Source organism: Schistocerca serialis, chromosome 7, assembly GCF_023864345.2.
Source record: "Schistocerca serialis cubense isolate TAMUIC-IGC-003099 chromosome 7, iqSchSeri2.2, whole genome shotgun sequence".
Lineage (NCBI taxonomy): Eukaryota > Metazoa > Arthropoda > Insecta > Orthoptera > Acrididae > Schistocerca > Schistocerca serialis.
In genome coordinates this window covers 23,109,464-23,135,093 of record NC_064644.1, presented here as the reverse complement: position 1 = coordinate 23,135,093, position 25,630 = coordinate 23,109,464, and the positions used below count along the sequence as shown (strand labels likewise).

Here is a 25,630-nt window from a genome sequence, read left to right as displayed (position 1 = left end):
CATAAATGGATGGTCTTCTTGGCATGAAATTTTTTTATGTGGTTGGTACCCAAAGTGCTAAGTTTTGAATGAATCAAATGCTTCGTGATTTAAGAAATTCATTGTACATTTTCCTGTGACCTGTTAGAAATGTAAACAGTTGTGACATCACACTCATCAAAAGCAGTTTGTTGTTACAAAGTATTGCACAGTCTTTGTCCTGACGCCTTTGATATATTTTGCTGTTGGTAAATGCTTGTTTGTGCTCTGTATTTTGTTGTTCTACGTGGCACATTTTCTTTGCAACTAAGTTTTATTTTGGTGTTACTCCCTCATTTATATTTACTGCTGCAGTATTGTTTTGCAGTTGTGGGCTACAGTAAAATTCTTTGTCAGAGTATTAGTTCTTACCAGTCACAATTACAAAAATTTAACTCAAAAACAATGAAAAATTCCCAAAATTCCAAATAATTCCTGCATTTTCCCAGATTTTCCATCTGTCCTGGGGCATATACACCCTGTGATAACTCCTCTGTTGTTTTACTTATATTTTAATACCAGGCTAGCACCTTTCACCACTTATTTGTATGGGTCAACGCAAGAGAGGTGGGAGTGAGTGAGTGTCATTTTGTAGGTTTAAACCTTGCTGCTCAGTGCTCATAAACGCCTCCAAACAAATACAAACTCACAAACACAATTTGGTGGTGGACTTTCAGACAGGTGAACAAATGGTTGGTACTCATACCCATATAAATAGCTGTGCAATGATTGCAGCAGAACTAGTATATGACATGGCTGCTTTCACAAGCAGTCCAGCCTCTGATGGTGCAGGATAAGCCTGTGACAGGACTGGAAGTATGTGGTCAGATCTTGTACTGGGTCTTCAATAATGATGTGAGCCCTGTGGCAAAGGGTTGGGATTCAGAGTGGCGTAAAGATGGACTATTTTGTTGTGAAGATTGGATGGGCAACAGAACACCACTTTAGGAGGTATGGGATGGATCTTGAGTAGGACAACTCTCATTTCAGGGCATGATGATACATAATCAAAGCCATAATGAAGGACGTATTTCAGCTGTTCCAGTCCATGCTGGTATTGTGTGACAAAGGAGGTACACCTTTGTAGCTGGTTCTTGGTGTTGTTGGCAGGATTGGGCGAGTCTACGGGAATGGCATGGGAAATCTGTTTGTGGACTAGGTCTGTCTGTGAAGGCTATTATGAGGCCTACAGCATATTGGACAAGGGAGTTCTTGTCACCATAGAAAAGCCGTTAGGTGTGAGAAGGATGGCAGTTATCGAAATGCAGACACTGTTGGAGGTTGATGGATGTGATGTGGACAGGAATGTAGGTGGAGCCATCAGAGAATAGAAAGTCAGTGTTCAGAAGGTGGCGTGCTGGACTGATGAGGACCAGGTGAAGCAGCAGGAGAGAATGTGTTGATGTTGTGAAAGAATGAGGAAAGGGTGTCTTGGCCCTGAAACCAGGTCATGAAGAAATCATCAATGAATCTGAACCAGGGCAGGGGTTTGGACTTTTGGACGGATAGGAAGGTTTTCCAAAGATGGTCCACAAAAAGTTTGGCATAAGAGGGAGACATGAGGGTGCTCATGGCTGTGCAGCGAATTTCTTTCTATACCTTCCCTTCAAAGGAAAAGCAGCTGTGTGTTACGATAAAGTTAGTAAGATATATGAAGAATGAAGCAGTGAGTTTGGAGGCTGCAAGAGCTAACATTCCATAGTAGCAAGACCATGCACATGAGGTTGGTTGTCATACAGGGAAGTGGCATCAACAGTGATGAGTGCAGATTCAGGAGGTACAGTGATGGGGATGGTAGAGAGTCAGTGAAGGAATTGATTGGTATCTTTGATTTGGGAAGCTAGACGTCATGCAATTGACTGGTGTTGGTGAATGAGAGCTGAAATTCTTTCAGCGGAGGCACAATAACCAGCTACAATGGAGTGTCCAGGATTTATGGGTTTGTGGAGTTTGGGGGACAGGTAGAAGGTTGAGGTGCAGGGTGTCATAGAGGTGAGGGGAGAAATGGATCCAATGGAGAGATTCTGGGAAGGCTTTAAGCAGTGGCTGGAGTTTAATTTGGAGTTCCAGGGTGGGAGTACTTTGGGAGAGTTTACAGATGGAGGCATCATACAATTGGTAGAGGCCTTCCGTCAGGTAGTCACTGTGATTCATAATCACAATGGTGGAACCAACCACCGACAGTATCTGCATTTCGGCAGCTTCCATCTCTTCCACACCAAAAAAATCCCTCCCATACAGTCTGGCCACCTGTAAATGGTGTATCTGCAGGGACTAGAACTCAAATGCCCAACAAGCTGAGGATCTCACAAAGGCCTTCATGGATGGGCACTATCTCCAATATCTAGTCCACAAACAGATTTCCTGTGCCATATCCCCACATACTCCCAATCCTCCCACCACCCCCAAGAACCAGCTACAAAGAAACATCCTCTTAAACACCCAGTACTAACCTGGACTGAAACAACTGAACCACATCCTTTTCCAGGACTATGACTATCTATCGTGCCCTGAAATAAGGAACATCCTACACAAGATCCTTCCCACCCCTCCTAAAGTGGTGTCCCAGCCTCCACAAAAACCCAGTCCATCCCTTTATAGCAACGAAAATAATCAATATTTAACAATATGATGTAACTGGATAAATAAGAAATCTACTCACCAAGCACAGTAGAACACATGCATAAAAGAAGGTAATACTTATTCAAGTTTTCCGAGCCAGTGGCTACTTATTCCTGCAGAAGGGTTGAAGGGGAATGAAGAGGGGTGGAGGGAAAGGATTGGAGAGATTTACGAAAAGGGATGGTCTTCAGAAAAGTCACCCAGAACTGCAGGTCAAAGTACTTGCCACACAGCATGAGAAGGAAGGACTGTATCCATCATATCCCTGTGGGAGGTCCAGTGCAAGGCCCATCCAATACACCCACCCAACACATTACTCGAGTCTTACCACAGGCTTATCCTACATCATGACAGGCAGGACCACTTGTGAAAGTAGCCATGTCATGTACCAGCACCGCTGTAATCGTTGCACAGCTTTTTATATTGGTATGAGTACCAACCAGCTGCCCACCTGGATGAACCGCCATGAACGGCCACTGTCAAACTGGCAAAGAGCAAAGTGGAGCACCCTGTAGCACAACATGCAGCTGAACATAACATGCTTGATTTCAATGGCTGCTTCACAGCCTGGGCCAACTGCATACTCCCATTCACCACCAGCATTTCTGAACAGAATAGATGGAAGTTATCCTTACAACACATTCTTCATTCCCAAAATCATCATGCCCTCAATCTGTGGTAACCTACTGTCCCCACACCCTCCACCTAGTAGTTTCCACCCCTTCTGTCTTATAACCTCCTCCCATTTCACATGCTCTCACCCTCATTGTAGGTCACTCTCTGCTAACTCACCCAGCAGTCTCTTCCCTTTCTCTGCTCCTCTCATTTTCCAGTCCCTGTTTCCCCATCCCTGTGTCTCCCCCCACAGTCTCTCAATGCTGTGCCTGGCACCTTTACGATGAGAATCAATCTATCCTTTTCATAATATTGTTGATAAACTGCAGATGCCACACACTTTACTTGAATCAACTGACACTCGTGACCAACATTATATTTGTAACAGAATGTCCCAAAATGTTTCAATATATCTTTTGTTTTTCAATTCTATCTGTCCGTTAAAAATGTAATTTGGTCCATTAGTATAACGTGAAAATATTCTACGAGATCTCTGCCTTATGTAAAATAATAATACTATTTTCAACTTTATCCACTGCATGCTTTCTTTACTCAAGTGAACAGAAAATGTTGACAGTTTGCTGTCGTAGGTATTACAATGTTCTTTGTACCGTGTACATACTTTTCTACTGCATTGTTCAATTTCACACACTCTAAGGAACAAGAAAACAGCATGAGGAAATTATTCGAATGGGACAGAAATCAGCAGATGCTATGTACATGTACAGACACATAAATAATTACAACTTTGGCAAAATGTATGATCTATTCAAGGGAAAGAGCTTCACAAATTGAGCAAGTCAATTACATTTGGTTCAACTCTGGCCCTTATCCAAGCAGTTATTAGGTTTGACACTGATTGACAGAGTAGTTGGATGTCCTCCTGAAGGATACCATGCCAAATTCTGTCCAACTGGCATGTTAGATCATCAAAATTGAGCTGGTTGGAGAACTTGCCCATAAACCTCCAAACATTCTCAACTAGGGAGAGATCCAGTGACCTAGTTAGCCAAGGTATGGTTTGGAAAGCACAAAGACAAGAAATAGAAACTCTCACTGTGTTGAGTGGACATTATCCTGCTGAAATATAAGCCCAGGATGGCTTGCCACAAAGGGTAACAAAATGGGGTGTATAATATCATTGACAGATCACTGTTCCGGAGGGATGGCGTAAATGACAGTCAAAGGAGCCCTGCTATGAAAAGAAATGGCATCTCAGATCATCATTCCTGATTGTTGGGCCTTATAATGGGTGACGGTCACTGTTGCCTGGAGCATCTCCAGATCCATCTTTGGCCTAGAATCTCACTGACTGGAGAATTGTCTTCTGTGATGAGTCCTACTTTGAACTGAGCCCTGATGATCAGCAAAAACGAGTCTGGAAATGCCCTGGACAGTGATGGGATACCAATCTGACTATCACGCGCCATATGGCCCGACAACCAAGAGTTATAGCCTGGGGTGCCATTTCATTTCATAGTAGGAGCCCTTTGGTTGTCATCCATGGGACCCTTACAGCATCGGTAAGTCAACGATATTCAGCACCCGTTTTGTTGCCCTTCATTGCAAGCCATCCTGGGCATATGTTTCAGCAAGATAATGCCTGTCCGCACACAGCAAAAGTTTCTACTGTTTGTCTTCGTACTTGCTAAACCCTACGTTGGCCAGCAAGGTCACAGAATTTCTCCCAGATTGTGAACATTTGGAGCATTGTGGGAAGGGCACACCAGTCAGCTTGGGACTTTGACAATCTTATGTGCCACTGGACAGAATTTGGCACAATATATCTCAGGATTGGTTGGTAGGTTGGTTTGTGGGGGTTGAAGGGACCAGACTACAAAGGCCTTGTTCCACGACCATGAAAACCCACAAGGAAAAGAGACAAGCAACGGAGGTAACAAAGGACGACACAGAACAAGAAAGACACAGACAAAGATCAGAAAACAAGGAATTAAAAGTACATACAGTTGTACAGTGGTTGGCCAACCATGGAAACAAAAAAGGAAAAGCCAACCACCATGAGACACACTAAAAACCTCAATCTAAAACTGTAGGCCAAAGGCCAGACTCAACACACAAAAGAGACAAACCCTCAAATTGAGCGATAAAAGCCCCTTCTCGAATAAAACTCGAAACTAAGCCTGCCATGGCAGTGTCACCCGTTATAAGAGCAGGGAGCGTATCAGGCAGTGCAAACGTATCCTGAGCACAGTTGAAAGCGGACAGTCCAACAAAATGTGGACCACTGTCAACGCGGATTCGCAGCAACATAGAGGCACGGTCTTGCTGCGCAATAAATGACCGTGCGTCAGCCAGATGTGGCCAATGTGTAGCCGGCAGAGTACAATGGAGTCCTTGCAAGAGGCTCGTAAGGAGGAGCGCCACACACCAGTAGTCTCCTTGACAACCCGAAGTTTGCTGGGTGATGGCAGGTTGCGCCATTCATCAGTCAAGGTACCAAGTACCTTCTGCCACAAAACAGACTGGAGATCACACTCCAAAAGGCCAATCTCCAGGGCTGGTGCACTGACAGCCTGTTTGGCCAGCATGTCAACCCGTTCATTACCTGGGATGCTGTCATGATCCAGATTGGCCGCAACGGGCAAGAGTATGGAGGGACTCATGGATAGCTATCACCAGACAAGAGCTCGTAAACTGCTCAGGGAGTCACTACAGATAATGAAGGACTCACCTGAACAGGAGCAGATATACTCTAGGGCGCGAGAGATGGCTACCAGATCTGCAGTGAAAACACTACAGCCAGCCGGCAATGAGCATTGTTCAGAATGATCCCCAAGAGCAATAGCATAACCACATCGAACCGTTGGTATAGACCACGTCAGAGCCGTGAAATGTGGCAAGGATGGAAAGAAAGTGGTGGGGGAGGGCCTCGGGAGGGACTGAGTCCTTCGGGTCCTATGCCAAATTCAGCCAAAGACATGGGCGGGGCACACACCACGGGGGTATACGTAAATGGGCCTGGAAAAGAGGTGGGAGACAGACCGGGGCCACCATTCTGGAATACAGACAACCAAGTTGGGGAACAGGAGATGGTAATTTGGATGCCCGGGCAAGCTACAAACATGTGCAGCATAAGCAGCCACTAGTTGTCGGCGCTGGTCTGCAATGGAGGGACACCAGCCTCCACAAGTATGCTGTTGATAGGGCTTGTGCAGAAAGTTCCAGTTGTGAGTTGGACCCCACAGTGACGTATGGGGTCAAGCAACTGCAAAACAGATAGCGATGCCGAACCATAAGCCAGGCTCCCAAAATCAAGACAGGACTGGATCAAGGCCTGATACAGCCGTAGAAGGGTAGACCAATTGGCACCCCAGCTGGTGTGACTTGAGCAACGAAGAGCGTTAAGATGGCACCAGCACATTTGTTTAAGCTGCCAAATATGAGGGAGCCAAGTCAACCAGGCATCAAAAAGCAATCCCAAAAAACGATGCGTCTCCACCACAGCAAGAGGTTCACCGTCAAGATAAAGCCATGGCTCAGGGTGAACAGTGCGACGCCGGCAGAAATGCATGACAAAAGTCTTGGTGGCCGAAAACTGGAAGCCACACGATATGGCCCAAGACTGCACCTTGCGGTTAGCACCCTGCAGCTGCCATTCAGCAACCGCAATGCCAGTGAAGCTATAGTACTGGCAAAAGCCATCAACATACAAAGAAGCTGATAAGGACATTCCCACAGCTGCAGCTAGCCCATTGATAGCAACTAAAAAGAGGTAGACACTCAAGACAGAGCCTTGCGGGACTCCATACTGCTGGACTCGGTAGGAACAAACTTGCATGCGGAAGAAACGAAGCGACAGAAAATTTTGAATAAAAATCGGGAGCAGGCCCCAAAGACACCACCCATGAAGCGTGGTGAGGATTTGGTGTCACCATGTGGTATCATATGCCTTCCGCATGTCGAGAGAGACAGCAACCAGATGCTGACGGTGGGCAAAGGTCGTACAGATGACAGACTCCAGGCAGACCAAATTATTGGTGGCAGAGTGGCCCTTATGGAACCCATCCTGAGACGAAGTCAGAAGGCCCTTAGACTTAAGTAACCAACTCAACCTCCGGCTCACCGAGTGTTCGAGCAACTTGCACAGAACATTGGTGAGGCTAATGGGGCAGTAGCTGTCCACCTCCAGTGGGTTCTTGCCAGGCTTCAACACTGGTATGATAATGCTTTCTCGCCACTGAGACGGGAACTCACCCTCAACCCAGATACGGTTGAAAAGGTCTAGGAGGCGTCGCTGGCAGGCCACCGAGAGGTGTTTGAGCATTTGATCAGGAGCCATATCAGGGCAAGCAACGAGGGCACTTTGGAATTCCCACTCACTGAATGGAGCATTGTACAATTCAGGGTGGCCCATACAGAATGAAAGGCTCTGACATTCCAAACGCTCCTTCAGGGAGCGGAAGACCAGCGGGCAATTCTTAGAAGCAGAACTCTGAGCACAATCATGTTGGAGTCAGTACAGACTGCTCCATTCAGGGAAAGCCCTGGTATGCAGACAGGGGTGCGATAGCCATAGAGTCACCTAATCTTGGCCCAAACCTGCAATGGATGCCAATGGTTGAGTCATGCCTTTCCCAGCACTCCTGCTTCCGATGGCGAATAAAGCATCGGGCTTGCACACGGAGCCGCTTACAGGCAATGAGGTCTTCCAGTGCTGGTGCCGCTTATGACATTGGAGGGCCCACCTGCAATCTCTAATCGACTCAGCGATCTCTGGTGACCACCAAGGCACAGTGCTCCGCCGAGGGGACCCAGAAGAACAGGTAATTGCAGATTCCACTGCAGAAAAGATGCTGGTGGTTATCGTGTGAAGAACCGCATCAATGGCATCATGAGAAAGAGGCTCAATAGTGGCAATGGAGGTGAACAAGTCCCAGTCATCCTTATTCAAAGCCCATCTGGGGAGGCGTCCAGGAGAGTGACGCTGTGGCAGTGACAGAAAGATCGGAAAGTGGTCTTTACCGCACAAGTCGTCATGCACACTCCATTGGAAAAATGGTAGAAGGCCAGGGCTGCAGACCGAAAGGTCAATGACTGAGTACGTGCCATGCGCCACACTGAAATTTGTGGAGGCACCATCATTTAAAAGAGAAAGGTCGAGCTGTGCCAACACTTGCTCAACAACAATGCCTCGGCCTGTTACCACCAATACACACAACAAAGGGTTATGGGTGTTAAAGTCGCCCAGTAACAGAAAAGGGGGTGGCAACTGGGCTATCAGCACAGCTAATACATGCTGCGGGACATCACCATCCAGTGGAAGATAGAGACTGCAGACAGCAACAGCCTGAGGCGTCCACACCCGAACAGCGACAGCCTCTACAGGTGTTTGAAGAGGGACACAATCACTTTAAAGAGAGTTAAGGATGCAGACACAGACTCCACCAGATACCCTCTCATAAGCTGCCCGATTTTTATAATAACTCCAATAGCCACAGAGGGCAGTGGTTCGCAACACCAGAAATTCAAGTTTCCTGGAGAGCAACGCAGAAGAAAGGGTGAAGGCTGATACATTGTTGGAGCTCAGCAAGGTGGTGGAAAAAAATGCTGCAATTCCACTGAAGAATGACATTGTCCTCAGCCAAAAAAGACGTGAAGGGACTGAGGAGGTAGATTACGCCGCTGGATCATCTACAGCCACCGAAGGAGAGCCTGAAATGAGAACCATTGCGTCCGAGAAAGAGGCAAATTTAGGTCGTCGGAGGATGCCAAAATCTGCAAATCATCCTCAGATGCAGAGCTGGTAGTAACAGGTGGCACAGAGGCTACCTGAACCTCTTTCTTCATATCCAGCTTCTTCTCCTTCTCCTCCTCCTCCTCCTCCTCCCCCCCCCCCCCTCTCCCGCCCCTACTGTGCCTTACGAGCAATGTGGGAGGGAGTCTCGGGGACAGATGAAGAGCGGGAAGTTCTGCAATCTGCCGCTTGTGGCTCCTTGAGCCACTCACTGATGTCAACTGTCGTGTTGGAGGATGCCTTAGAAGGTAGACTTCCAAGGGACCATTTCCACGCGAGAGAAGCCAGAGGAGGCTGATGTAACTCCGGCGGAGGAGTGGGGTCCGACATCCCTGTCAACTTGGGGGCTTTGTTTCCCAATAGAGGTACATTGGGAGCACCAGAAAATGCAGTGTCCCCCATCACGGACAAGGGGGGGAGAGTCAGGGCGGCCCTGTGGGCCCACTGGAGGATTAACAAACGCAAGGACAGCCCTCACCAACGGGAGCAACAAAGTCGCAGTCACAGATATGAGGTAGTCATTGGATTAGGATCAAGTCGTTTGTATTTCTTCTTTGCATCTTGATAGGTTAGCCTGTCCAGCGTTTTTATTTCCATGATTCGCCACTCCTTATGGAGAACAGGGCAGTTAGGTGAACAGGGGATGTGGTGCTTCCCACAGTTGACACAAGTGGGAGGAGGCACACTTGGAAGCACCAGGGTGTAGAGGACAACCACAATCCCTGCATGTGGTGCTGGAAGTACAATGAGATGGCATGTGACCAAACTTCCAACACTTGAAGCACCGCACAGGGGTAGGGACGTACAGTTTCACGTCAAATGGTAAACCATCACCTTGACCCTTTCAGGCAACAAGTCACCCTCAAAGGCCAAGATGAAGGCACCGGTAGCAACCCTGTTGTCTTTGGGTCCCCTATGCATGCGCCAGACAAAGTGGACACCCCATTGCTCTAAGTTGGCACGTAGCTCCTCATCTGACTGCAAAAGGAGGTCACAATGGAAAATTGACCCTGGACCAAGTTAAAGCTTTTATGGGGAGTAATCGACATGGGGATATCACCCAACTCGTCACAGGCGATCAATGCCCACGACTAGTCTGGGGGGCCGCTTGGATCAAAACTGCCCTATTGCACATTTTAGACAAAGCCGCCACTTCCCCATACCTATCTTCAAGGTGGTCTATGAAAAACTGGGGCTTCATTGCCTGAAAGGTCTCTGCATCAGTACGGCAGCAAACTAGGTACTGAGGCGAATACGGCTCACGAGACCTAGATTCCCTACAGTCCTCCCAAGGCGTGACGAGGGAGGGGAACAATCAGGAATCATAGGTTGCAGCATCAAATTCATTTCGTATACGCTTGGAGACTGTGCTGGGACTGAGTGACCACCAGCTGGATTTGATTTAACCCGTTTCACTGCGGGTCATGTGCCCTGATGCCACCTACTCTGACCAGTGGCTCTCCCCACGGGCACCATCCAGCCACAGCAAGGGCCACCTGGCAGGATGGTCATTGCCGGGATGGGCACCTACTCCTTGGCATATGTGGGGAGGTCTCAGCTCTGGCATCAGTAGTACAATCCCTGTGTTGTCAGGGAGCTATCACCAAGAGGGTACATGACAACCCCACCACAACGGACTGGCTACCGCACTGGATTTTGGGTGTTGAAATGGTCCAGAATTGTCATGGGTGCGAAGGATGGTACGGCGAGGAGACGGGAAGTAGGCAACCCATAAGACGTTGGGTGCAAAGCCCGTCGCGACAGTAAGTAGCATGCAAGATCTTGGTGCACAAGGGACAAACAAAAAACACACGCAAGTTGTCCTTCCCCAAATGGCACGTACTAGCAACAGAAATTTGGAAAAGATAGAGGTCAAACCCGAGAGGGGACCAATACATAAAGGCCAAAACATTGGAGACTCCTTTTAGTCACCTCTTATGACAGGCAGGAATACCGCAGGCCTATTCTAACCCCCGAACCCGCAGGGGGTATCTCTCAGGAGGAATCCAACAACTCTGTCAATCAATACTTTCTCCTGAATAAATCATCCAATTGTTCTGAAAGTGTAACCATTTATAAGTCTCTACATGTACATCACAACTACTGTTTTCTGTACCATTTGGGGAATTCCTTCATACTGTATGTTTGATTGCATTGTGTCTTTTTTTTTTTTTTTTGGGTGTATTTACCACAACTGTTGCACTGCACTTTATAGATGCCCAATTAGTGGTAAGAGGATATCAGGTCATATTTATGCCATATATTGGAATGAATTGTATTTTTAGTAAAAAAAATTACTCTTGTTTTACAAGATATGTACTTAATCTGGCCAAATATTTGTCTAATATATTCTAAGCCAGAACTTCTCAGTTTCTGTTTTTCTCTTCATTTATCAATGTTATTTCCTTAACCAATTTGCCATTCAACTATGCCCACAGATTTAATTTCACTGTCTGAATGATTACTTTTCTAAATTATATAAAGGGCTTTTTAATTTTTCATCACTTTCCATAATATTTCTTGTAATAAGAAGTCAGTCTTAATTCTTTATTCATCCTATCCATTTAATGCAATTTCATTTACATCACACATGAATTTTATTTATTTATTTATTTATTTATTTATTTTGTAATCAAAGGCTTTTTTAAAGTCTTGTCAGTGCCATACTTTATTGAGTTTTTGGGAAAGCAGTCTTTAACCCTTTCATGGCTATGGGCGTACATGTAAGCCTGGCAGGTAGAAATACCAGACGGCTAGGAGCGTAGATGTACGCCCAGTGGGCGGAAGTCCAGACGGCTACGGGCATTCATGTACACCCAGCGGGTGGAAAGTCCAGACGGCTAATGGCATTCATATATGCCCGAGCTTGGGAGCAGGTAAACGTACACAATAGGATGGCTAATCACTGTTGCCCGCATTTCTGACTATAGTGTCATTATCTGGTCTTCTTTGTAATGTAGGAAAGCACTTTAGTTTTCACCTCCTCTGGTCCTTTTCTGTTTACAAGTCTAACATTCGGCCAGTCCTCTTTTCGCTTAGGTGAGATGACAGAGTTCGCATGTGTAACCTTTGCCACATCAGAACATAATTTATCGCACAAAGAAATCATGAATATTCTTATGAGTAGTAGTGACAAAGATTGTAGTGATATTTCAGAGCTTTCTTCTGACAAAGAGTAGGACACGTCTGGACATATTGCTGAATCCTCAACATCATGAACAGAAGATTCTTCCTCTGAAGATGGAAAAGAAGATGATGTAAGTAAAACTTTGTCAGAAAGTACGACTGGACGGAGAATCACCCAGTGACGAAACGACACCATTTTTGAACACATTTGGCAGGTTAAAAGCAGATTTTGAAGAGTCAGCAAGTCATTTAGATTTTTTTTTTAACTCCATGTCCAGGGAATTCCTTTCTGTCATCTGTATAAAGATCTATAATTACTATAAATTTATTACTGAAAAAATGACGGAAGTACCCAGGAGATTAGCACACTGGAAGCCTATAGAGCCAGCAGAATTTTACTGCCTCCTAGCGTGTCCTCTGCTTATGCCTAGAAGTAAAAAGTTAGAAGTGAATGAATATTGGTCAAAAGATTCTTTGCATCAAACACCAATATTTTCTAACAGAATGGCCAGGGACTTGTACAAGTTGATCCTGTGTTTATTGCACTTCAGTGACAATTCCACCGCATCTCAAGATATTTTTGTATAAATACAGCTCATTGTAGATCACATAAAAAATAAATTCCATGTGGCAGTACCCTTCGAAAATCTAGTGATCGTCAAACGTCTGCTAATTTTCAAAGGAAGGCTGCAATTTAAGCAGTGCATACCAAATGAATGTAGCCATTTTCGCATTAAAATTTGCATCTTTTGTGATGTACAAACCAGTTATATTTTGGATTACATTGACTACACTGGTGCCGCCACGGAAATAGAATCTGGAAATGCTGATCGGGGAAAATCAGATGATGTTGTTGTCAGTTTGCTGTTGCCAAACCTCAACAAAGGTCATATCATTTATTTAGACAATTGGTATCGAGCCCCGAATTATTCCTGTGGCTACATGATAAACGTACAAACGCCGTCGGAACAGTATGCAAAAATAGGAAACATCTACCACTGTTGCCAGACAAGCTGACAAATGGGGAAATACAGTTGAAGTCCTGTGGAACATTAATCACACTAAAATGGATGGGCAATAATGAAGTCACGATGCTTTCCACCGTAAATGGATCAGAGTTTGTGGAGACAGAGGAAAAAAAACATAGAACGGGCTAAAACAAATTGAAACCTGCCTGTGTTGTCAGCTATAATAAGTCAGTGGCTGCAGTTGATAAGACAGAAATGTTGTTATCTTCTGTACAGCGCATCCAAAAGACAACGAAGTGGTACAACAAAGTATTCTCTCATTTGAATTACTTGTTTGTGCTTAATGCAAAACCTATTTTTGAAACACAAAAGCAACAGAAGATACCACTAGCGGAATACCATTTGGAAATACTCCGTCAGTTGCTTGATAAATTTCATAGTCAAACGTGTAAAAGTGTGATCTCACAGACAACCAAAGAAGAAAGCCATTTCCGACTGCAGAATAAAGAGGGTCACTATCCAGGGTTCCCTGTAGCAACGGAGAAAAAGGAGATTCCCCAGAGACAATGTGTAGTATGTTCTGCTCATTCACAACCAAAAATGACATGCGTTAAGATACAAAAAGCGTGATGTGGCTCTCTGCATGGTGCCATGTTATGAGAAATATCATACGCTAAAGAAATGTTAGGATATTTTAGTAACTGTGTATGTTTCAAGTAAAGGAAGGTAAAAAATAAAAAAAGTAAATAAAAGTTTAAAAAAAAGTTTTTTTTAAGTCAGCCAGCAGCAGCCCAAAGCCTGCGTCAAAAATGAGGATGGGAAACCAATAAAATAAACAGTACTGAACATGACAAGCAGGGGGGGGGGGGGGGGGGGGGGGAACACAGCGGGCAAGAACAAGGTAGATGTTTACTATCCCATTTCTTACTGTGAAGAATGGACTTTAGGCTTTATTTACAAACTAAGCCATGGACCTATCCCACAATGAGTTATCCAGATATATTCTTTGTTTAGCTCTGAGTCCGGATACATGACACAATTTGGTTTTAAATTTCTATAATTATTTTTTATTTAAGATAGTAATAAGAACTGTCTTGAGATTTGGGCGTTTTTGCTGCGCACTACTCACTTTAAAACTATATATCTTGAAACACATTCATCCCATGTTAATGAAATTTTAATAGGTTGTGGACACACACATTGATGGTGTAAGTCCCAGGTTACAGGAATTACTATTAAAAAAGTTCTCATCATTTTCCTAAACCAACTGTTTTTCAGCCCATAATAAACAGACAACTGATAGTGTCGGTTAGTTTCGAAGCTCTCTTTCGTGGTTATCAGAAACTATAACCAGTGTAACCATACAGGGTATACTGTTTTTAGGAAGAACATTACTGAACAGTTGTTCTGTGTGTGCCGGAACATGTGAGAAGCCTGCAGTAGCCATAGCCTACAGCGACCACACGTCTGAGTCTGCCACCCGCCGGCCAGGCGCACACTGTGTTTCCTCCCATCAGCCAGCCAGGCAGCCAGGACATGCCGCGAAAGGGTTAAAAACTGGCAGAAATCCAATTTTAAATATATAAAATTTGGAACTGAGTCTGTCACATTACATACACCCTCCTGTCAGATTCCTGTAAGGTAGCCTTGAAACATACTGCTGTCTGATCATTAATTATTGTAAATGTTTTCCATGATACCACTTACCTGTAATCAGGTAAGTTGTTTAGTATGGCTGGTTGTGCATCATGGTCAGAAAAGACATACACTACTGAATAAACAGTTGCAACTGATTAGGTGTTCACATAAAAATGTGTTATCTGTTGGTGAAGAGCTTTCCTTTTACTTCTGGTGGGAGACCAACAACATAATTTAGGATACAAGTATTGAGTAACATTACCAAATCATATTTTTTACCTGAACCTTTCAGAAAATTAACACTAAAATCTACACCAACTATCATTTACTTTCTTTTGTCTGCTATATTGCTTGGATAATCCCTCTTTCAATTCCGTGTTTCGCACTACATTAAAGGTTGAATAAAATAACTTTGTGACTGACAAATTGCAGCAGCTGGAAAGGGGTGACAGGGGAGGGGGAGGGATACTGACAATTACAGAGCTGCCAATGAGCAGCTAGCAATGATTGAAGATGCTCTGCACACAGCGAAAAATGTCGTGCTCAAGAAATGACCTTAAGCAGCAGGCAACTGGCACCTGCCACTCCACCACCTACAATGGTTATCACGAAAGATGAGACATTGAGTTGCAGACAGGCACAACAAAAAGACTGCCTCAGCAGCCAGAAACAGTGCTAATGGATATGTGAGCTGTACTTGGGTGAATGTATGTGTGTTTTCTACTTTAGAAGAAGGCATTGTTGCCAAAAGCTCAGATGCATAGCAGTCTTGTTGTGCCTGTCTGCAATTAAATATCTCTTCTTTATGATCAGTAGCAATCTATCCCTCCACAATATTGCTTATTCCATCCTGGATTTTCCAGTTACCACAAAGGTATTTCAATCAGAATATAATGAAATCTAATAGAAACTGTAGCACTGATGCATATGTTCCTTAGTATACTAACATAGGTTGAATCAGTTCCTCTTTTTTTAAAGGGGTGTTGCCAGAGATTTTATAGAATCTGCACCATAGACAAAGCAATAATTTGTAATTGCTGCTGAATCTTAAAATTCTGTTTGTCATTTACAAATAGTCTACTGTGCTGAATCCTATTTGTCCTTTGCCTGATTGAACTCCAATGTTATTTCTCTGTGGTTGGTGAGCTAATATTTGGTCTACAATACGAAGAGGAGACTGATGAGTCTGTACATTTTTGTCTCCTTTATTGTGGAACAGAACAATTAAAGCTCTGTTGTCTTCCACCACAGACCTTCCGTAAACAAATTTTAAGTTCCTTTTATAACGCTTTTCTTCCAGATTTAAACATTTTTATTGCAACTCTATCATCTTCAGTTGCCTTTCCTTCCTTCATAGAAAGAATGACTTAATACATCTCATACAGTACTACCTTCAGATTGTCTGTGCTTACTTTATTCAGAATCTGTGTTTCTGATTCTCCTCTCAAATTGTATAAACTTTTAAAGAAAGTTTTCCCTCTGCCATCTTAACTGATGATTTGCGATGCCTGCCTATGTACATTTTCACATCCTGATAAGGAGGAAAAAGGAAACTCGTGAATAACATCCTGTCATTAGTGTCAGAGATCAAGTTCAAATTGGGGGAAAACTGAAAATGCAATCACCTGCTTTCTCTTCAAAGGAACTACCTTAGAATTTGTCCTAAATTATCTAGTACAAACCGTGGAAAACATAAATCTGGATAGGCAGGCAGATATTTGAATTTCCGTCCTCCTGAATGTGAATCCTAAGGCTCATCAGGATGCCACCTTATTCCACTGAATGAGGCAGTAAATGATCTTTACTGACAGTTGCAGGAATCGATAAATGACTGTGAAAATTCTTTACAAGGTGACGCAGGGATTTTAAGCAGAAGTGCGACAAAATGTAAAGAATTGTTCTTCGATCAGGAAACTATCAATAGCGTTGGTTTCCCTATCTTATCTTTACACAGACCTCCCCACCTCCACCCGCTCCGTCTTTTGTAAGACTGAAGAACTCTTGGGTTTGAAAGCTATAGAATTGTTATCTTTTATATCGTTTTGGTGCCATGTGGCATTTCCTATCTGTGGTTTGATATAGTACGAGGGTTATCCACAAAGTACATTACATTTTAGAATTAAAAATAAATAAAGCATTGGAAATTTTTTTTATTATGTTCAGATGAAAGCCACACTTAAATACTACTCTTCTACATAGTTGCCATTTAAATTAAGGCACTTATCGTAGCGATGGACGAGCTTGGAAATTCCTTCGGCGTAAAATTCGGCCGCCTGCACCTTCAACCACCTCTTCTTGAAGCTGTGCGTCGTCATCAAAACGCTGCATAGCCAACCACTTCTTCATTGCTGGGAATAAGTGGAAGTCACTCGGTGCCAGGTCGGGACTGTACGGCGGATGAGGAAACAACTCCCACTTAAAAGATTCGAGAACTTCACGAGTGCCATTTGCCGTGTGGGCCCGGGTGTTTTCGTGAATCGGCAAGATCTTTGAGCCCAACTTTCCCCTGCACTTGTTTTGTTTCTGAGGTTGTGCAGAGTTTGGCAATACCTTTGAGAGTTTATTGTAGAGCCTCTTTCCAGGAAATCCACAAAAATCACACCTTTTCTATCCCAAAAGAAGAGGTAACCACGTGGTTGATGGCGCAGGCGGCCGAATTTTACGACGAAGGAATTTCCAAGCTCGTCCATCGCTACGATAAGTGCCTTAATTTAAATGGCAACTATGTAGAAAAGTAGTATTTAAGTGTGGCTTTCATCTGCATATAATAAAAAAAATTTCCAATAATTTATTTATTTTTAATTCCAAAACGTAATGTACGTTGTGGATAGCCCTCGTATTATTTTAGACTATTTTTTTCTGTAAAATAATCTTTTAAGACACCTTCACTACCTTCATTGTATTTTCACGACTTATTTTTAAAAAGTATTAGCCAAATATTCATACCTTTATTCTTTCAAAAAGAGCATTCAAAAGCTGAAGACTTTCTACTTCTTGCTGCACTATTAAATGTTTTTGTTTCTCAGCTTCATCAATTTTTTGTTTCATGTCATCAGCTTTCACTTTCTGCAAGTCTGTTACTGCTCTCTCATATCTTCTTTCTTCGTCATGTTTCCAATTATTCTTCTGTCTGGAGAAAGAAGTCAGGCGATTAAAGCATCAATAAGTCTATCAAAACTAGACATGATTGTCTTAATGGGAATTCCGTGATCGTTCATTAAATAAAAATATGGCGTTTCAGTCTTTGATTGCTATTCTTTATTTTCAGTGACCAGTTTCGGGCTAGCTGCCCATCTTCAGATCTGTTTGTCTAACAGATCAGAAGATTGGCAGCTGGCCCTAAACCGGTCACTTAAAATAAAGAATAGCGATCAAGGACTGAAACGCCATATTTTCATCAATAAGTCATTTAATAAAAAGATGTAGTATCTACTGTTCCAGTGTATGTAGTATCAACAGCAAATAACTCAAAGTAAATGGGCTCATAATTAAGAAAATAATGTGATTAAGAGATATTTTTTACATTAAGTCAATAACCAGCTGTAACTCAGAGTCTTGTTGATCACCCAGAAATTTTTACACTCCTGGGCACAAAATTTACTATTTTAGGAAACTTAGTCTCATTGTTACATTAATGTTTGATTAAATGATGTACATATATGATAAGACATTCATACATTTTCCACAAAGAATGTGTCCTTCTCTGTCTTGCATAATGAAATTCTGAAAACTATTTAAAATGTTTGTATTAATAACAGACAGGACTCCTCAGTGATTTTAAACTAAATTCAGTGTTCAATTTCATTAGATATATTATAATGATGTCAAATGAGTTGTATAAGAAGCATTTACCACTGAACTCTGATTACCATTTAGATTCTGAAGTAATCTAACTTAAAAGTATGAAGTGGATAACAATCAATCATTTGATAAAATATCTACTCCCAAGCAACGGCAGGAGAACACACAAACAAAAAGGTTTAACTTTCACAGGTTTTGAGAGAAAGTGGCTCCTTCTTCTGGCAGAAGAGTTGCAGGGGAAGGAAGAGGAGTGAAAGAAATGGATTGGAGAGATTTATCAGAGTTCAGTGGTAAATGCTTAGTGTAGAACTTATTCAACATTGTTGAATGAAACTGAACAGTGAATTTAGTTTAGAATCACTGGGGAATCCTGCCTCTTACTAATACATTATATTGCCATTAACTGATTATTTTCTTTGTCGTATCAATCATATGATATACAGTAAATATTCTACTTTCATTCTTAGTGTAGGACACATTTCCACACTCATCAAATTAGCAATAACAACATTAAGGAGGAGGAAACATAGAAAGTGTAGGCAAAAGAATGCTGATACTTTCATATTCCTGTGAGGTTGGTGAAACATCCAAATATGTGGATTCTTCCATATGCAAAATAGGGGTCCATTTTTGTAAGAATCATTGAGTCTGTTTTTGGTTTCTCTCTCTTTTTCTTTTCGTCTGTGGAGGATTTGAGTTCATGTGACTTTTTGTTTACTTAATCTCTGGATGAGGCCATGTGTTTGCTTTGTGTAGGGAGAAAGGTGCCTAGGTACCTTGGATGGTGTCCTCACCTCCATTGGTGCCAGACACACTCAAGGTGCTTCTAGCTGCAGCAGTGTGGAGGCATCTGCTAGTGCTATAGATCCGGGGGCAGAAATAGTTAGTGGCCTCTTGGTTCCACAGTGTAGCAGAATGATAAAGAGGTCAAATGATAAGAGGCACTGAAAATATCTCATTGTTGGAGGAACTTAAGGTTTAACATAACATCTGTAAAACATAACTTTAACTTTCTTAGGTAATGTATTCCTTTCAAAACCGAGGATAAAAGTATTTGTGTCTATTCTGTTGTTCTTCAGATCTTTCTGGATTCGGTGAATGAAACGGATTCCTTTGTCTTGCTAGGCTGACTCACAATTCATCAGCAGTCTGAATTATCAGATCTCGGTGGAATATAAAACTCTGAGTCATACTGAGATTTTTATGTGGACTGACAGCAACGGGAATGTCACCCACTTTGCCACATATCAGGATTGTTTGTGTTTGTGTAGCCACAGATGTTTTCACACAAGCAGAGATCCATTCTCATTTTTTTCCAATGTAACTACCTCACAAAACGTATCCTCAATATGTTCAACATTGTATAATGATTTTTTTACTGCAAAGAACTCCCCATCAGTCCAAGAGCATATTAAATATTGAAGGAATTTCTAAGGTCCATTTTTCTGTGCTTGTCACTTCATCCCTTGGAGAGGCTAGAGATGGAAACACACTAAAGGTTTTCTCTCTGTTTATTGTTATGGGTTAATTGATTTGTTTCATCTGCAAAACATCTACCCTGATACCACCTATTCTGATAAAGGGCTCCCCTCAGACATGTCACCCAGTTGCAGCAAAGGCAGGACTGTCATTGCGGAAGTTCTGGCACCCTGAGAAGATGAGTAACTACTCCTTGGCAAACATGGAGAGGTAACAGCTCTACTATCAAAAGTACTATTCCTGTGTTTTCAGGGGGCTCTAACAAGAGTGAACACGATAATCTAACCATGATAGACTGGCTACAGCATTGGCTTATAAGTGCAATTTTGTGCTTACTTAGTTATTGGCATAGAGGACCTTCTGCATCATAGGTAAGCTAGAGTTATCTAAGGTATCCTTCCCCAACTGGTCCACACAGAAATACAGAAAAATGGAGGTCAAACCCAAAAATGAATCAAAACTTATTTCATCTGAAAAGTTTGATGAAAAGTAAAGAAGATAGATATAAATAAAAGGAAGAACAACCGAAGAAGGAGTCAGACCAACAGCTAGTACTGTGACCACTGGTTCAATCATATGAGAGATAAGGATAGTCTGAGATAGCTCACCAGACACATACTCAAGAAACAGCTGCTAGCCCGCTGAGAGGATCAAAACAATTGACACATGCATGTAGAACAATACATTGGATACATGATTTGTGAGCTGGTATACCATGTCTGCCACATACACCCTTATCTTTACAAAGTATGGGGGGTTTGCCAACATCACTGACACTTCAACCAGTTCATGGAATTGGGCATGTGTTGATAAACTTTCATGAGCATGAAGTCAGCTGCAATGTATTCTAGCAACTTTGGTACATGAACGGTAATGATCAAAAGCAGCTGTCTTTACTAGTTCTCCATTGCCATGGAACACTTCGAGTATGCAGGCTTGTCAGCTGATTATTAGACTGGAAAATGTTAACCACACAGGACATGCATCATTACTGTCAACATGACATTGAAAAGCTGGTGATAGATGCAGTGCACAGATAGTCCTGCAAAGGTATGTTGGTGCTGGCTGTAGCTCCTGTGGGACACTGCTTGGACCTCATTTTCATAATTTTATGGAGATCACATACATCTGAAATGATCATTTATTCAACTAGTGGGAAACACCTGTTCACTGGACATGAAATGGCCAAAGACTTTTTGGGAAAAAATTTTGATGGTTTTCAGTTAGTGAATACAAACAGGTAGGTTTGGTAAGTCAATGATGAAGACATGGAAAAAGAGGAAGAAAAACTGATAATGTCCTAGGTCGCTTGCACAGAATTTTCTTGCACTGGGTATGTAGATATGAGAGATAAAGTGTGGACTGTATGACTAGAATTCTGAACCAAAATTTCCTTATCTCCCATAAATGAATTAGCTGCTTAGGGCCAGTGTGCAGTGGGATTTGAAAACCAGCACTTTTTGGAGACTCATGTGTGAGCATCCAGGGCTCCACATAGTGATGTGGTAAAACTCAATAAGGGTCTGTATGCAGTCAAACATATATTGGTAACAACTATCATGAGCAGTCATGGGAAGCTATGACAATGCACCAATTGATTTTTATTTCCAATGACATAGTGACATTTTCATTTTGATCATGGGAGACATGTTATGAATTTAATGTAATTAAACAATGGAAAATATACACACACACACACACACACACACACACACACACACACACACACACACGTCTGCAGTCTCAGGCAACTGAAACCACACTACGAGCAGCAGCACCAGTGCATGGGGAGTGGGGACCGGGAGAGGGGGGGCGGGGGTAAGGAGGAGGCTGGGGTGGGTTGGGGAGGGGGAGGGATGTATGGTGGAGGTGGAGGTGGCGGACAGTGAAGTGCTGCAGGTTAGACGGAGGACGGGGGAAAGGTGGGGAGGGGGAGTAGTGGAAAAGGAGAGAAATAAAATGACTGGGTATGATGGTGGAATGATGGTTGTGTAGTGCTGGAATGGGAACACAGAAGGGGCTGGGTGGATGAGGACAGTGACTACTGAAGGTTGAGGCCATTTAATGAAACATCAATGTTAACATACTATGTGCTTAAGTGTGATCAAATTACGGAGAACAACATTTCATTTACAGTGACACATATACATGAACACCTAATAAATGCTTTGTAAACACTGACTTGTCATTTTGTGTTTCTGTTGCATCTTAATGTTTCTGTTATTGGTTTATACACTGCAGGATTCAGGTCATAAGTAAATATAAGTTAATGGAAAATGAAACTATCAGCTTTCCAGCTAACATAGCCATCTGACAACACTACAGATAAATTTGTCACTACAGATCGGTCTGTCACCACAACCTAGATTAAACATTCACATTTGTTGGCTTTGCAACGCTCAAACAAATTGATACATTCCAACCTCTGGCTATGCTACAGATTAGTCTGTCATCACAACATAGATTCCACCTTTGACACAAAATAATTAATAATATTTCAACGTACCAGCGCAAAGGTGCCATATATATCAATTAAAAACCTGAAATGAAGAAAGGGACATCCAACAATGTAACTCATTTCATTTCATCGCCCGAACCAAGATTTCAGATGGAATCATTAAAACATAAAGGATGAAAAGTGTTATGTCTAAAAGAGAATGAGAAGGAAGGGCCATCCACAAAATACAATAAATCTTTATGTTAGTAGCATGAAAATACGTCTAGTTCTCTAAGTCATTTTCTTGTTGTTTGCCATTGGCTGTCACATTCTATCCTCCCATTGGCTAGCTCAAACTGACACAGACATTCTTGGCCCACAGCTGCTCTCTATCATGAACAAGAGAAAGCACTTGGACAGTACTTCCAAAAATTTAGTGTGGCACTGTTCATCAAGCTGAAAGAAGCACCCATTTCTGATACCAGTACCATACCGAACAAGCTTACCTCACAGATTCTCTGCAATAAGGCTATGAGTTGCTGACTTCTATGGCTGAAGTGAGGGGACTCTTACCAACCAGTCTATCAATACAACACAAAGTTGCTTTCAGGCAAGTGCCCTTTCTGAAGAGCACCTCTATTCACATCTTCTCTTACATACGTCATATGATTAACAATAATTTCCATGAAAGAGTTTCCATGTGTGCCTCCTAAGGTTGTTACCATAAGCTTTTAGGACAGGCGTTAAGAGAAGTGGTGTGTGGGTTAAGGCACTGAACTTTCATTTGAGGTTCTATCTCCAGCAATCCCCCTTATTACAATTTTCATTTTCCGAAGTTGCAAACAGACCATGGCTAATTTTTTAAGAGAGTGTCAGAAGCAGGGATTGAATTTCCATGAAGAACATATCTCAGAATCGCTAGTGATTAGAAGAGAGCAGTGTAGTCAGTACTTTCAGAATAAGACAAGAGAAGTGATGGAGAGCAAACTAGCCATATAATGATGTACTAACTGTATGTCTAAACATATAACTATCATGTTACTCTGCTAAAGTGTCAGTCACAATGAATGGACACTGAAGAGTATGCAGGACTTGACCTCTGCTACTCCTGTCTGGCACGACTTTTATGCCCTGTGGGTTGTTGCTCCTCACACCTGCAAGTGCTCCTCCTTCAGAGACAAACAGCTGTGTCTCACCAGTACTTCCTGTGTTTGTATTTGGTGCTGATTATTTACAGGCTCAACACTAACAAGCACCACCAGGGAATGCTACCACTGTACACAGGCAGCGAGCACAGAAACAACGGTGGCACTGCTATTACAGACTATATTACATCCTTGGATCATGGGCTATCTTACATTCTCAAAAGCTTACAGATATTCCTCTGTTGTGGTGTACTTAAGCCATGGTAAACACCCCAGTGGCAGGTGCAGATGCAGTTACAACTTTGCTCCAGGCCACTCGTGCTGCTTGCCTACAGCACCCCGTATGTTGGAGCACAGCTGACTCCTCACCACGCTGCGTCACTCCGCTACACCACCCAGAAGCCATCAGCACTCTCCCTGGGACCCAGTCCCATGGTGCAGTTGTGCAGCAGTGATTACATCACGAACCACATCACTACCCAGATCACGACTATCCTTGGTGTTGTTGTGTTCATATTAATCAAGGCTGAGCAGTTCTGTTATTATATTAAATTAGATTCAGTTTTCATTCCACAGACACAAAAAATGAGATGATTGTCGTGGGTGTGGATCATGTCAGAAAGTATGACATAAAACATTTGAATACAATACTTACTACTCTGATCATTTGTCAGGAGATAGTCGAAAATAAGTTAATACACACTGTTATCCACTATTAATAAATTTATCATACGCAAAATACCTAATCTTGACTGTTGTGACCAAGTGTTGTCAAAACTGAAATCTAACAGATATTTTTACTTACGCTGACTTAACAGTCTCTATTAAGATATTCATCTATGGTGTAGAAGGAGTTGCCTATCAAAAAGTCTTACAAACTCTGTTTAAACTGTGCTTTATCTTAAACCAAGTTTTTAATGGTTGTTGGCAGTTTATTAAAAAGGTGTGTTCCTGAATATTGGACCCCTTTTTGGACCAAGGTAAGTGATTTTAGGCCTTTACGTAGATTCTTCTTATTACTAGTATTGGTACTGTGTACTGAGCTATTGGTTGGAAATAGAGATGTATTAGTTGCAACAAATTTGATTAAGGAATAAATATACTGAGAAGCAATGATTAGAATACAAAGTTCCTTGAACAGGTTTTTACAAGATGTTCTTGAATTTACACCACAAATGATTCTTATCACATGCTTTTGCACCCTAAAAACTTTTGCTCGGTTTGACGAGTTGCCCCAGAATATGATCCCATATGCCATAATAGAATGAAAGTAAGCAAAGTATGCAAGTTTTTTTATATTTATATCTCCTACATCTGACATCATTCTCATGGCAAATATAGACTTGTTTAGGTGCTCAAGCAATTCTGTGGTATGCCCTTCTCAACTGAATTTATTATCGAGTTGTGATCCCAAGAATTTAACACTGTCAACCTCTTCGAACCGCATGTCGTCTTACGTTATACTCATGCTGGAAGGAAATCTCTTACAGGTTCTGAACTGCATATAGTGGGTCTTCTCAAAGTTTAATGACAAAAAATTAGCTTTAAACCACTTATTGATGTCAGTGAAAATTTCATTAGCAGCTATTTCTAAATCTGTACTTGACTTGCTACTTACTGCAATGTTTGTATCATCTGCAAACAAAACAAACTTAGCATCTGGCAATGTAATAGATGAGAGGTCATTAATATACACAAGAAAAAGCAACGGACCCAAAATGGAACTTTGAGGAACATCACACGTAATTAATTTCCAGTCAGATGAAGACTGACTGCTTACTGCACAGTTATTTTGCAACGACACCCTTTGTTTCCCGTTAGATAAGACTCAAATCATTTCGCAGCATTGCCGGTGACACCATAACACTCTAATTTACTTAGGAGAATGCTGTGGTTCACACAGTCAAAGGCTTTGGACAGGTCACAGAAAATGCCAGTAGCCTGTAATTTATTATCTAATGAATTAAGTACATTCTCACTGTAAGTGTAAATACCTTTCTCTTTATCAGAACCCTTCAGAAATCCA

General features: G+C 42.4%; 1 protein-coding gene across 1 annotated transcript in view; it reads right to left on the bottom strand.

The window, feature by feature from the left end:
* Positions 1-25,630, bottom strand: part of LOC126412063 (A-kinase anchor protein 17A-like) — a 135,572-nt gene that overhangs the window by 41,805 nt on the left and 68,137 nt on the right. Inside the window, exon 3 of the mRNA XM_050081446.1 lies at positions 17,689-17,872. Within this exon, the coding sequence (XP_049937403.1) occupies positions 17,689-17,872 (184 nt within the window). The remainder of the gene's footprint in view (positions 1-17,688; positions 17,873-25,630) is intronic.